Source organism: Alligator sinensis, unplaced genomic scaffold (genome assembly GCF_000455745.1).
Source record: "Alligator sinensis unplaced genomic scaffold, ASM45574v1 scaffold308_1, whole genome shotgun sequence".
NCBI classification, from domain to species: Eukaryota; Metazoa; Chordata; order Crocodylia; family Alligatoridae; genus Alligator; species Alligator sinensis.
The window spans coordinates 1,516,108-1,530,226 of record NW_005842041.1 but is presented as its reverse complement, the minus strand read 5'-3'; the positions used below and the strand labels follow the sequence as shown (position 1 = coordinate 1,530,226).

Genomic DNA, 14,119 nt, shown 5'->3' with positions numbered 1-14,119 from the left:
TGAAGGGAGCCCCCCACTGCCAGGGCGATGGGGCCAAAGACTCAGGTCTGCAGCTCCTTGTCCCCGCAGCAGCACTTGAGCCCTGGCTGCTACCCATAGGAGATGGCAGCTGCTGTGGCGGAGCAGAGTGCAGAGTCTGGCTCCCCACCCCCCAAGGGAGGCACAGCTGGAGCGGAGCCCATGGGGGTGCGGTGGGCTCCCCACCCTGCTGCCCTCTCTCTGGGGCCTCCATGGCCCAGCAGGCAGGACCTGGCACGGCAAGGCAGAGTGGGGCTGGGTAGGGAAGGTCGGTGCTGTTTCAAGCCATGTACCACCCTGGCAAGGCACCCACTGCTTGCCTGGCAGTAGCGGGGGGCAAAACTCCATGCTGCCTCCCACACTGCTGCCGGGTGGGCAGGGGGCACTTCACCAGGGTAGTGTGGGGATTACAGTGGCAATGAGCTTCCTTGCCCAGCCCTGCTCTGCCCTGCCATGCTGGATCCTGCCTGCTGGGCTGCAGAGGGCCCAGAGGGAAGGCAGGAAAATGGGAAGCTCTAGCCCACAGCAGGCAACCTGCCCCCATCCCCCCCGATACAAATCTGGGGGGCATGTGCCCCCCCCATGCCTCCCCCAGAAATGAACATAGTGGTAGGGAGCCAGCCCCTCCTGTCGCCCAGACGAGATGCCCATGGCTCTGTCCTGCTCCCTGTTGGGGCCCTGAAGCCACTCCTGGCCCCAGGCCTCAAGCCCTATGCACTGCTCCAACTGGGCAGCAGCAGCAGCCACAGCCCCAGCCCTGCCCAACTGCCTCCCTCCCTGTGGGGATCTCAAAACCCACCCCCTCCCCTGGCAGACTTACCTGCAGGGCAGCCATAGCAGCCATGTGCATGCATATGTGTGCACATGCACATGGCACCCCCAGCCTAACTGCCCTCCTCCTGCTCCCCCCAGCCCCTTGCAGCCTGGAACTCTGCCAGCCTGCAGAGAGCTCTTTGCAAAAGTGGAAAATCTATGTGTTTTTCCATTAAAATGAGAAGTCCGCATTTTTCTCAGTTAAAAGAAAAAAAATTCATGTTTGTTTTTATTTTTCCATGGGAAATGGAAAACCTGGATCCCTGGTTATTGCCCATCTGGAAACAATGTAGACACATCCTCACAGCTCTACACCAAAGCACTGATAAATAACCTGCCCTCTGTGCTGTGCCAGAAGGTATGCTGCTTCTAGCTGGGGAAAGGATAGTATTTGGAAAAAAAACAGTATGGTGTACTTGAGAGCACTGCTGCCAGGGGCAGTAAGTTTGCAGCCTAGATATGGCCAGAATAAGGTGTATTTCACACTACCATTAGAAAAGTACCCTAAAAGCCTACCATATTTATCGCTTAAGTCCCATTTCAGCCCTATTTTGCCAGACTTATGCAATGAATAGGCCTTGTGCTGGGCCTCTTGCATAGGAGTCTAAAATTCATCTTAAAGTCTCAGTTTCAAAAGGGAAAGGAAACTGCCTGTTGGGAACAAACATCTTCACTGTAAGCTACAGGTGCATAGGACTGGTAGAGAGAAACGTTTTGAAAGGTGGACATATGAACTTTAAAACAAAAAAAATCAAGCACTTTTACATAGCACATTCCCCCCACCAAGATTTTATTACAAGTGCCATTAGATAGAGTAATCACCTAAATGCACATGATAACAACACATTCTAATAATTATGTGATTACGTATCATGGTATGATTAGAAGGAATTCCATAAAATCCTTTAGGTATATAATGATGGGCTACAAAATATTTTGAAGTTGAACATCTAAAAATTAGCAGACTAAAATAAAACTCAGAAAAAATAAGTTTAATCTTAGTTCTCAAACTTTGGACTACCAAACAAGTAATTCCATTGGCTGAACGATACCACAAGGTTGTTTCTACTTTGAAATAATAGTAAAAACATTTGCATTTGAGACACCAGTGTACCATCACTGATAGCAAAAAATGACTATTAAGGTGGGAGCCACCATTCTATCCAGCTAACCATTAACACTTGGCCATCCCATATCCACATGGTTTTTATCTGCTATTCTAACCCTTATGCTTTGGTAAATCAAGCAATGTCTTCTACACTCTCCTGCCCTGTCCCACAGTGTGGAAGTAATGACAATTTTCTTTATTTCCTGGGAAGTCTCAACAGGGTAGAATTAGGAGGGGGTTAATAGTTTTCTGTGTTATTGCATATTTTTATATTTGGTTCAATAGTTTTTAACTTATTTCAAACCAGCGAGAAATTTAGCATGCTTTTTTATTAGCTCTTCATTACCAACAATAACAGTAGGCAATAGAAATCATAGAGTTTCTGTTTTTTAGCTTATTTTTTTCCCTTTTCTGATGAGAGAGAGAGAGAGAGAGAGAGGCATATAGGGATGGATACTGCCACCTTTATTTAGGGTACTAGAATCTCACTCTGCAACCTACTCTAATCTGGCTACATATTTCTTAAGTGAACATACTAGACACTGTGTTTCCATGATGAGAAATGCAAATCAGGCCTTCCTATTCTGCCTGGAATGCCCTTCTGTACTCTTTCAAATTCTTCCTTAAGAATATGTATTTTCTGCAAGGTGTATCAGCAAGGAAGCTGCTCGATTACTTGAAAAGCTGCACTGCTTCCTGATACAGCCACTTTCTTTGTATCTGTCACATAATAGCTGAGTTGTCCAGCATGGCTAATTCTTACTATTTTATCACAACTCTCATGGTATTTGGTGTTTTTCCTTAAAGTCCCATCTCTTAGAGACATGTCATTATGTCAGAATCTCTGTTTCCATTAAAAAAAAAAAGACATTTCTGGCTTCAGTGCTTGTGGAGAAAAGTCGGAAAATGTGAACTATAAATGCTTTAAACAAGAAGCCAAATAAAAGCTCTAAAATGTATTATTCTAAAAGATCATGATATTCTAAAATTTCATCTCAATTTTCATCACCTGACTCAAATGTTTTTGAATTTTCACTATTGCTTGTCTGTTTAGGCACTAAGTTTCTAGTTCAATTTCTAGTTCTAGTTTCTAGAATAGATCTTATCTGACTGTCTCTTTGGAAATGTCTCAGCAAACAATAAAATCTGTAACTCATTATTTTCATGAGTTCTTCTATCCCTGAACTCCTCTCAGAAGTTTGAAGTACAAGTTTAATACAATTGATTATATGCAGTTCAATTGTCCACAAATATCATTTAGGTCTTGTAATGATATCTTACTGGATAGAAGTGGACCTGTTTGAATTTACAGCACTTGGCTCTCTAAACACCATGCTTGGAGTACATTTCAGTAAATTTGTTGAATGGGACCTAGCTTACTTATGGAATATACACCTGGTCTTCATACTGCTTTTGCATGTTGGAACCCAAATTGACTCTCACCAATTATATATAATGCTGTTGTTGCTAAGAAGGACTAGGTTTTGTTCTGGTTCATTTCTTATTTTATTACTAGTAAATTAAAACAACAAAGGAGAAAGAAATAGAACAGACTGAAACCTTGAATTTCTGTTCTATTGAAATTTTGAAATTTGCTTTCATTCCAAAATGGAACAAAAACATGTTCAAAATGTCTAGTTCAGTAATAGTAATGCATAATATTACTTGCCAATTTATATTAAGTTATGCTGTGACTTATCATTGACTTATGACCAATATGCTATGAAATAATGGGTCAATAATTAAAGTAGTATAAAAATGAAACAACACAAATGCTTCCACACTGAAAAATATTTAATTTAATTTTTTTTAGAGGAAATGTCATCAGCACTGATATGATTTCACAAAAACACCTTGGTTGTATCAAAATGGCATTTTCTAGCAAACCTGCTAAGATTAGGATTTTCTAACTAGTTCTAGGCAGAAACACAACTCCTCAATGAACTTCTACGTCAATCCCAAATTGCACAATAATCACAATCGTCAAACCACCCAGTGGAACATCCTGTTAATGCTCCACTGCAAATGTCTTTCCAGTTTGAGCACTCATCCTGCTGCCATTTGACCTGGGCCCTGGACCAGTGCCACTTTGCAACCTTTATGCTGTATTAGCTATTTTATTTTCCTGCCTGTTTCTCATAAGAAGTAACTCATTTCCTGTTTTGTAACAGAGAAAGGAAGTCTGCGCACTCAGCATGCAAGTTCTGGTTACCTTCATGCAGCCTGAGGTAGACCCTATCAAAGGAATGGTTTGACTAGTAAGTGAAGAAAGGGAGGAAGAAAATTGAAATTATCATACAAAGAAGCTCTTTAAACATCTGAAAATGAAAAAAACTCACCATCAGTTCACAGAGCCATGTAAACAAATGTAAAGTCTAGTGCCACAATAGTCTCCTGCATAGGTGCCAACTTTGTTTTTTGCTGGTGGGTGCTTGTGGACATACCCCCCCACAAAAGGCACTTTAGTTTAAATGTAGCATGCTCCTGAGCCCTCTGCATGGCCAGAAGACGTAGTGCATTACTTCAACCTGGCTCTGGCACCAGCATCTGTAAAGATCAAGTGCTTTAGTGGGGCTTTTTTGGCATTTTTATCTAATAGCTGATTGAATGAGCTTTAGCTAAAAGTGCCAAAAAGGCCTGCTGAAGTGCCCCTTCTTTACAGATGCTGCAGAGCTGGGTTGAACATGCTGCTTCTTCTGGGAAAAGTTTTGGGTTTGGTTTTTTTTTACATCTGCAAGCAGCCTGCAGCCATGGCTCACGAGTATTAAGAACCTGACAGTTTTTTTTGGGTGGGTGCTTGAGCCCCAGAGCTCCCACGGAGTTGGAGCCTATGGTATCCCATCGCTTTCTTCTTCCTGTGTAAGATTCATTAATTTTGGATCACGGGTGTTTTCCCTGAAGAAGTTTACATCTGCAGGCCATGGATACTTGGGGGAAAACGCAGAAATTCCACAGGGGGCATGTCTATGTGAGATGCTTTACTGTGCAGTAATCTAACCTACTGCACAGTAAAGCATCACCATCTATATGCATGCACAATTTACTGAGCAGTAAATTAGTCTACTACACAGTTAGCTAGTACCTATCTGTTACTGCACTTGTGTAGATACTGACCAGGAACAAATTTGCTCCCTGGGGAAGTTATTCGTCCCCCAGGGACCAGAAGCTGGGAGCTGATCAGTGCTGGGAGGGGGTCACTCTCTGCCCCCTTCTGTCCTGGCACTGCACAGCTTCCAGCTCCCCACAGGAGCTGGCAGCCAAGCAGCACTGGGACTGGGGAGCTCTCTGCTTCCCCACTCAGCCGGGGCTTTGTTGTAAGCTGTCCCACTCCTGGGGCAGTTGCTGGCAAGCCCCCTGTTAGGTGGGTCTTCCCTGCTTAGCAGGGAGGTTGGCTGGGAGCTGTTCTGCTTCTGGGGCAGCTGCCAGCAAGCCCTCTGCTGAGCAAGGAAGCCCTGCAGAGCAAGGGGCTGGCCAGGAGCTGTCCCACATCAGTCCTAAACATTTTACCACTTCACAACAGAGCTGTGCACTGTCCTACCTATACCTAACCTATTGTTGTAGTGCAAATGATTCCCACTTTCACTCTTTTGATGAATTCATTTGTCACCAATTGCCAGTCTGCATTATCTACAAATGATCCCATGCTGTTTTCAAACCTCCCCCTTATGAGTTGGGTGGGGGTGGGGAGAGAAGCCCTGAAAATGTCTTATCCCCTGTAAGACTCACCTCTGCAAAGTACACACAATGCGCTGCCAGCGGGCAACAGAGATGTGGGAGAGGAGATGAAATCTCTTGTTTGCTTTCATGCTATTTTCTCTTCGCCCTCTTCTTCCTCTTTCTTTCTCTCACCTAGTCCCTGTGTCTTATTATTACCTAGCCTGTGAGTTCTTAGAGGCATGAACTGTTTTTCTACTGAATGTCTGTGTAGTGACTAGTACAACGAGCACCTGTTTCTCGATTAGTGTCCTCCATTGGTACTGCAATACAAATAAGAAACAATACCAATGCTTGCAACATAGAGTTGCCTGTCAGCATGACTAGTAGTACTTATACAAAGTGATAAGGGCATCATAGCATTTTTCTTAGTAGAGGCTGATGCCAGGATATTTAGACCTACAATTTGAGAGATATTTAGGCAACATTCTGCCTAGCACTACAGGGCCTACATGACTTAAACCAGGGTTGTCAAACTCACTTGGCCTCACAGGCCAGATTCAGACTGCAGGGCTCCTTGTGTGCTGGATGACCCACCTCTGGCAGTGGGGGAAGACATTGGGGTGGTAACCCCTGAGTGCTGGCTTTTCTGACAGTGGGCACATCTACACGTTCATTGATGTGCCTTTGCTACTGCTAGTAGCAGTACCTCTAATATGAAGTTTAGTACCTCTAATATGAAGTATTAAAGGCACAGTAGCTATGGTAATGTGCAGTAAGAAAGGCAAACTTTTTTTGTGATGCTTAATGTGCAGTAGACTAATCTACTGTGCGTTAGTGCCTTAGCATGGTTTTTGCAGTCCACTGTGCATTAAGGCTTTTCGTGTAGACGTGCCCATAGTGACTCTAGCAGCCGCAGGGATTAACAGTGTTGTCCCTTGCCCTACTGTGGCAAAATTGCATCCTCAATGGAGAAATCAATCTAAAAAAGCAATGATGGGGACAGTGGTGGTGGTGTTAGATCCTGCCAGGTGCTGGCTCCATTACTACAGTGGATCTGGCAACGGTGAGAGTTGGTACTGCCAAATGTCCAGCTTTGCAGGCTGGATATGGAGGTGGGTCTTCTGCACCTCAGAAAACCTTGTGGGCAGGATGCCCACTGGCCATTTGTTTGACACCCCTGATTTATAAAAGCCCCATTTTTTAGAAGTGACCTAAGAATTTAGGAACCCATATCCCATTGACTTTTACTAAGTCTTAGGCTCCTAAATTCCTTCCTTCCTTTTAAAAATGAGATTGAGTTGTCTAAATCACTTAGTCGTCACAGCTAGAACACACGCAAAAATACCCAGAAAATATCCCAAGCTGATCATAATCTGAAACCAGGACACTGAGTACCGAGGACCAAGAATGCTGCACCTAGCAAGAGCAACAAGTTCGTTTTTACTGCATTAAGATAAGAAATTCTGGATTTTTTTTTGGTTATATTTGTATTTATATTGCCTCTAATCTACACCGAAAACTCAGTGAACTTGGTTTTGCCCCACCCACTGTAAACACTAGAGCAGGAAGAGGCCATTACTTTGCCTTAACTCATAAGGCTAATTACAGGTGGCAGCTCTCAGTGGGAGGTAAGGCAGTCACATCTTCACTTCAACTGAAAGAAATGGTAGCAGGAACTAGCTTCTTTTTACTCTTTACTAGGTATGAATCCAGGAGGAAAAGGAGTCAGAATTTCATCTGTGCAGAGGCAAATTCTCACCATTTCATCCTTTGCTTACCCAGACAAAGCAGGAGGCCTTGTCTACACTCAGCTGCTTCTGCTGCTATCTCAAGATAGAGGACAGTTGTTATCACCAAACTAACAGAGCAAGTGCACATCTGTGCACTTGGAGCACCTCCGCACAGTTCCACTCAGTTACTAGCCCCCAGAACGTGAAGTACACCCTGAGAGGTACCAGCTGCTGAATGGAGCATAGCAGCTGGTTGAGGTTTCAGGTGACATGCACCTTCTGAATAGCAGAGACCTTACTCCATTCAACAGAGGAGGAATAACTGCCAGCAGAAAAGGGTTTGAGTGCAGACACACACCAAATTTTACTGACAAAACCTTGTAGTCTAGATTGGGCTGATGAAGAAGAGGTAGTGTTTTCTTTATAAGAACCACTTGGCACCCACCTGGGAGGAAATAACGGTGGAATTCCAAATTACAGCTCTGCTGGAACTTACAGCAGAATGAATTTTTCTCTAGTGCTAATAATGAAAATCCATTGAAATATGCAAGTCAGCTCCATTTTGTTATAGCCAGAATGTCATTGCAACTAAGTTCACTACCAGTATAAGCAACTTCTACTGTAAATCTTTCAATAAGACTAAGGCAAATACTTTATATCCCTGTACAAAATAACATGTATACAAGATTTAGTGAACAATCTAAAGAAGTTCATTTTTATCATAAGGCCAGAAAACAAATGTGTCATTTGCTTCTGATAAGCAGAACTCTTAGTTCAAATTTCAAGGTAATCTCTCTTTATTTAATAGGAAATGACTCAGGTCACAGTGCTAAAGTCCCTGCATCAACATTCAACAAGCAAGAACGGTACTTCTGTCTCAGTTACGCTATATTGTAAAATGTGATGACATGTTTATTAAAAATGTGTGCACAATGTATATACCATGTCTTCACTGCAGAGTTAACTCAAGTGTGGGGTACATACAGAGATAAAAGACAATGCTAATAAACCATTATAACTGAATCATCAAACAGACCATTATTGTAATGATTGAGAATTTCCCCAATGGAAAATAATACCCAGATATCACTGGAATGTTGTGTCTGCATCGATGCCCTACCTACTTATGTGCTGCATGAAAACTTCTGGGGAAATAGCTCATGGCTCTTAGTGCTTCAGTAAACTGACATAGTGAGGTCAGAAAGGAAGTGGTTGTGCTATGAAAAACATGTTTTTATTGGTGTTTATGTGTCTCTGTCCTTCATGCCTGAAGAAGGGTGATTGTGCCCAAAAGCTTGCAAAGAACATTTTTTCCAACTCCTGAGCAGCCCATCAGGCAGTTGATAACACAGAGTTTATCACCCGTAACTCAGTGTTTATCAGCCCATTAAGAAGACAAAAAAAACAAAAGCTTCTCCCCATTAGTTAAAGCTCTTCTTAAACAACTTTTTCCAAGGAAGGAAAGGAGGGATGTTAGCTCCCAAAAGCTATGTGGACACAGTCCTGTCTGCCTTTGTCTGGTCTCCCACAGCATGAACAGTAACCAGAATGTGGTATGCTAGTTAATGCTGAGAGGTGTCTGTGAAGGAAGAGGGGAGGGGCGAATAATCCCTGTTTAACAGGGAGTGGTGAGGAAAGGGGGGGAGCAGGGAGAAACCAGGTGGATGATCACTTAAGTGGTTTCTGATCACTTAAACTGGTTTATGTGCAATGTCTGTCCCTAGCCTAGGAGATATACTATATTCAAATAAGACCATGGGTTTGTATTGTGGGCTTTGGCCCTGAAACCGTGCCTTCAGGCCTCTAAAGAAGAATTCCACTGAGCCATGCTATCAGGTTTTGCTCATCTGGAAATATGCTGAGAAGGTGTGTCCCTGATTATCATTATCAATTAACATCAAACAGATCTTTGTTCCAGCACTGAAGGAATACAGTTACTGACAGTGGAAGCCGCAGCTGAATGACTGAATCACCAAACCAGCCTACACAAACTGGTAGGTAGCTTCTGGTCCAGAAGCAAAAAATATTTTGCTCCAGGGAGTTATGGGAATGCATGGGAAGACTGGGAGCAGTTGAGTGACACTATCTCAAAGAGCTCTCAAAACAAACACTGCTTGAACAGTGGCAAAAGCCACTTTTGCCTGCATATTCACTCTGGTATGACAGAAAAGGAAGAAGTGACCAATATCAGTCCACCACTCAGAGCTGTTTGAGCACTAATTCTGTTGATATTAACTTGATGCTAGAGCCTAAAACCGAGACCAAGATAAGAAGCACAGGGTTATAGAAAACGAAAGCAGCAACAGTGAAAAGCAAAGCTGACAAAGTTGGAATGTACCTTTCCCCAGTATTGGCAGCTTTGTATCAGGCACAGTCATTTATAAGATATCATAAAGAACACCTGCTAGTATTTGAGCTGGGAGACAAAAGAGTCTTAAATAAACAATCAAATAACCTATTAATATTGTCTCAGAGTGAGCTTTCAATGTTGTGCCACAGCATACAAATGTGCAGCCTGAGAAGAGCTGAGCAAAGGTCAGCTTTGTGTCTCTGGGGTTCTGGGCTGGTCAAGGATCAAAGCAACCCCTGAGTAATTCAGACAGCTTTGGGGACTGCCCTGACTTGCTCTAACTCTAGATTTTGCATCTGCCCATAGAAACTTTCAGATTCTGGAGCTGGGCAGAATGGCTCCATTGGTGTTTCCTCTACCAGAACTTGAAAAGGAACCTTTTCAGGGCCTTCTCTGACAACACCCCATTGAGAGTGTCAGGGGGAACTATCCCCAGGCTGGCTAAAGGCTTTTACAATCTCTATATGCTATGACAGTAATATACAGGAGAAGGAACAGGATTGTAGGGGAAGGAAAACCTCTCATACAGACTTACGGCCTTATGATCCTTATGATCTGTTTCAAAAAGACCTGTTTCAAAAAAACAGAGCACAGAAATTCATCAGTAACCCATGTGTGAAACCCAGTAAATTGGCTGCTGAACTAGAGGACATTGATTTTTTAGAATGACAAGCTCCAAGTGAATTTACCAAATCCCTTGGTAAAGAAATGGTTAAGTACCACCCCAATGAAAGTATAAAATCCCTTAGAAACACTAACTGCCAAACAAACCAATATGGTATTATTAAACAATTGGGCTAGAGACAGACATTCAAAGAGCCTGAGCCTGAACTGATTCAATCTTTGCAGGTTAACCTGGCTAGGCTGAACCAGTTTGTACCTGTACAGACATCCTGTCTGGACTGAAGAAATGCAGGCACATGCCTGCAATAGCTCAGGCTAGAATCCGGGGAGTGCTAGAGCAGCCTTCCCTTCGCTTCCGCAATGCTGAGCTGAGGGGGAGCATGGCCAGGCCCCAGTAGGCAGGGAGTTGATAACAATATTCAGCACCCCATCAAGAAAACAAAAGTCTCTCTCATTAGTTCAAGCTCTTCTTAAACAACTTTTTCCAGGGAAGAAATGGAGGCACATTATTTGTTGATTAGCTCCAAAAAGCCATAAGCAGACACTGTCCTGTCTACTTTTGTCCTATATGCCTTACACAGACACCTCTCAGCATTAGCTAGCATACCACATGTTGGCTACGGTCTGTGATGTGGGAGATGGGGATCCCTGCTTGAGCAGGGAAGGGTGGGGTGGGGAAGAAATGGGGCAGGGGAAAACCAGGCAGACCCTGCTGTGTCTGCCATCTCTGCTGGGGCTCCAGCCAGGGAGCAGAGGGGAGGGGCCAGCCCAGGTCTCTGGAGCAGAGAGCCCTGCCCAGGGCTGCAAAGCATTTGGGATGCTAGGGGACTCTGTTTTAAATTAAACCAGGAAGGGGTCTGGGACAGACATTGCATAAACTGGTTTGACCCAAATAAGTTAAGTCTGATACTACACTCAACCATGTTTATCTCAAACCAGTTTCAGTCATTTTCAAACCGGTTTATGTGCACTGAACCTACGTTCTGATACAGGTTTAAACCAGTTTCTGATCACTTACATCGGTTTATGCGTAATGTCTGTCCCTAGCCATGAAGTTTTGATTATGGATTTATTGTGCCCCGTCAAATATTAGCTGATACACTCGTCAGGACAGAAATTATGGGGCCAGATTTTCAGAAGTATTTATGCCGACAGGCACAAATAGGCAGCCATTGGGATTTTCAAAATACCTGTGCAGGTTAGGCACCTCTCATTGACAGGAATGAAATTTAGGCAAGAGGGAATTTTGAGAACTCTACAAGAACTTACCTGAATCTTTGAATGCCTGAAGTCATTTGAAAGACTGACCCTAGGGCCGGGTCTACATGAGCAGGGACATGCCTTTACAGTGCACAAATAGTAGTGGCACAAATTTATGGTGCTGCTTTGTGCCCCACTGCATGCCCTTGCCTGTGTGCTTTGCAGCAGGACACATGTCCCACTGCTCCAAGTATTGCAGGGGGGGCTGGGGGGGGGGGGGGGCAGGAGCTAGTCATCCTCTGTGCTGAGGCGTCCTGTGCCCCAGCCAGGCAAGAAGTGGCATGTGGAGATGGGGGAGTAAGCAGCCCAGGGCTGCCTGATCCTCCAGCTCTGCACATTGTGGAGCCCCCATACTGAGGTACCCTGTACCCCAGCCAGTTGCTCCCCACCTGGCTATGATACAGTGTGCCTCGAGATGGGGAGGAGGTAGCCTTGGGCTGGTTTCTCCCTTGTCTCCGTGTACCTCAGTGTGCACTGAGGCACGTGGAGCCCCTGCGCTGAGGCACACTGGGGCATGGACCCAGGGCTTCCTGCTCCCTGATGTCTGGGTTTGTCCCAGCATTCGCCACTTCAATGTGGTTTGTACCGCTTTCTTTCCAGGTTGGGTTTGGGTTTTTTTTGATGCTAGGAAAGCCCAATAGCTAATTTTGCCCCGGTGCTGCAAATTAGCTGTGCCGAGCACCGATTAATGTGCAACTCATGTGGTCTGTGGCACTGTAAAGAGATCTGCAGCAGCACAAGCCACATGTGTGTGAACATCTGGATCCAGCTTAGGTGTCTACATGCCTCTTCAGTCTCTTAAATACCTTTAAAAATCTGCCCCAAGCCAATAGTTATTGCCAGTTGAGAGAAGACGGAGCCATGGTAAAAGAATACAGCTGAACTTTTGTGGGGGAAGGAATCAAATTGCCATGATGCTTAGAATTTTTGTTGACTTTAAGCAATTTTTAATGAGCATTTATGTTATTGATGGGCAAACTGGACCTTTTCACAAAGAAAGAGCCATAAAAAATGGTATGGCCATTAAGTGGCGTGTTATGAACCCTGGAAAAGATTACTATATAGTGAATAAAAAGGATATAACCTGTAGAAAATGATCTTTGCCTCAACTTTTTTAACAGGGCAACAGGAAAAGCAAAGGCTTTTTCTTGAAGAATGTAACAATGCTACAAAGCAATGGCCAACACTTGACCCCCACTGATGGTCAGTGTTCAAACCTAAACCCTAATGCATAAACTCCTTCAGCAGTTCAATATGCAACAAGGTTTTCAGAGATTACACTGGCAAAGAAAGGTTACAGGAAGTACTTGTTTTCCCTCTTTAGGCACTGTTATGATTATAAATTAATCCCAAGGGATATTATAGCTACTTCAAAGAGTTAATGAGTATCTTATAACTGCTTGCTTCTCTTAATTGTCCAAAGGCCAACGGATCCTTGAGTGTATAAAACACTGAAGAATGCAGATAGGAAGCAAAGCTGAGAGAGCAAGACAGGACAAGCAAGTGCATCAGAGGCTATCAGACACCACTAGGGCCTCGTATAATGGGGAAGATACCGAAAAGCATTTTTTCCATCTTTCGTATTCTTGTTCTTCTAATTGGCTTCTCCATTATTTGTTTGGGAGCCATTTGCATTTCCACAACCTCCTCATTATGCAAATGTGGCAACAATATGCTTGTTGCTTATACTCTGCTGCCCTTGGGGTTCTTTCTCCTTGTGACTGGAATCTTTTGGAGCACATACCATGAAACCAGCAAGCACAAGAACTTTTTCTACAACATTATCCAGAGAACTCCCTCCCACAGAGAAATACACATCCACACCATAGACAGGTATGTATTGCAATGTACATGGATTTTGCTTTTGCATTTGCATTCTGCAGTTGCATTTTCTCGAATGAAATATAGACCACTGTAATAAAGAAAAGGCATTGTGGCTAGTATAGGATGTTTTATTCTACTTGTAGAAACAGAAGGATATCTTGAACCTTCACTTGCAGCAGGTTGCAATGAGAGTAGGAACAGTTTGGGTGATACAAAACAGTTCCCAGGACATACTGCTGAAAAAATTATTCTAAATGATTACAGTAACTTGTCCAAGTTCATTTCTGGAGTAAAGAGGGACAGCTCCACTGACTTCACTGGAGTTACATGAGAAGCACATTTCACCCATTTGTATATTAATAATAGATAGCTCAAAGCCAGCTGCTGTACCAGTGTTTCTGTCCTGTTTCTCACCAGTATTTCTCAGGAAAGCCAATGCACTAGAACGTGTAGTTCCCTACATGGTCTATGCTTGAGGTTTCTGGGTAAATGTCCCTGCTATTTCTAAATGAAGTCTGATGCTTTAAGATGGACAGTTTCTTAAACTGGTTGGCCCTAGGCCTGGCAAAGTTTATAATAGGGTGATTGGATACAAATGACTCTTTTTAGTCTGTTGTGGTAACAGCACCATAACAACTGACAATAGGTGCTGTAGCAGCTCTATAAATACAATGCAGAGAAAATCTTGGTTAGATAACCAGTACAATACAGACAGCACTTTACAAAAATGTGCGG

General features: G+C 43.6%; 1 protein-coding gene and 1 long non-coding RNA gene across 2 annotated transcripts in view; one reads left to right on the top strand and one right to left on the bottom strand.

Moving 5' to 3' along the window:
- LOC112550150 overlaps positions 1–10,545 on the bottom strand; it is a 52,323-nt gene extending 41,778 nt beyond the window's left edge. The window contains exon 1 of the long non-coding RNA XR_003093810.1: positions 5,666–10,545. This is a non-coding gene — a long non-coding RNA (uncharacterized LOC112550150). The remainder of the gene's footprint in view (positions 1–5,665) is intronic.
- A 2,447-nt stretch (positions 10,546–12,992) lies between these two features.
- TMEM252 (transmembrane protein 252) overlaps positions 12,993–14,119 on the top strand; it is a 2,702-nt gene continuing 1,575 nt past the window's right edge. Inside the window, exon 1 of the mRNA XM_006022630.3 lies at positions 12,993–13,393. Within this exon, the coding sequence (XP_006022692.1) occupies positions 13,104–13,393 (290 nt within the window). The 5' untranslated portion in view covers positions 12,993–13,103. The remainder of the gene's footprint in view (positions 13,394–14,119) is intronic.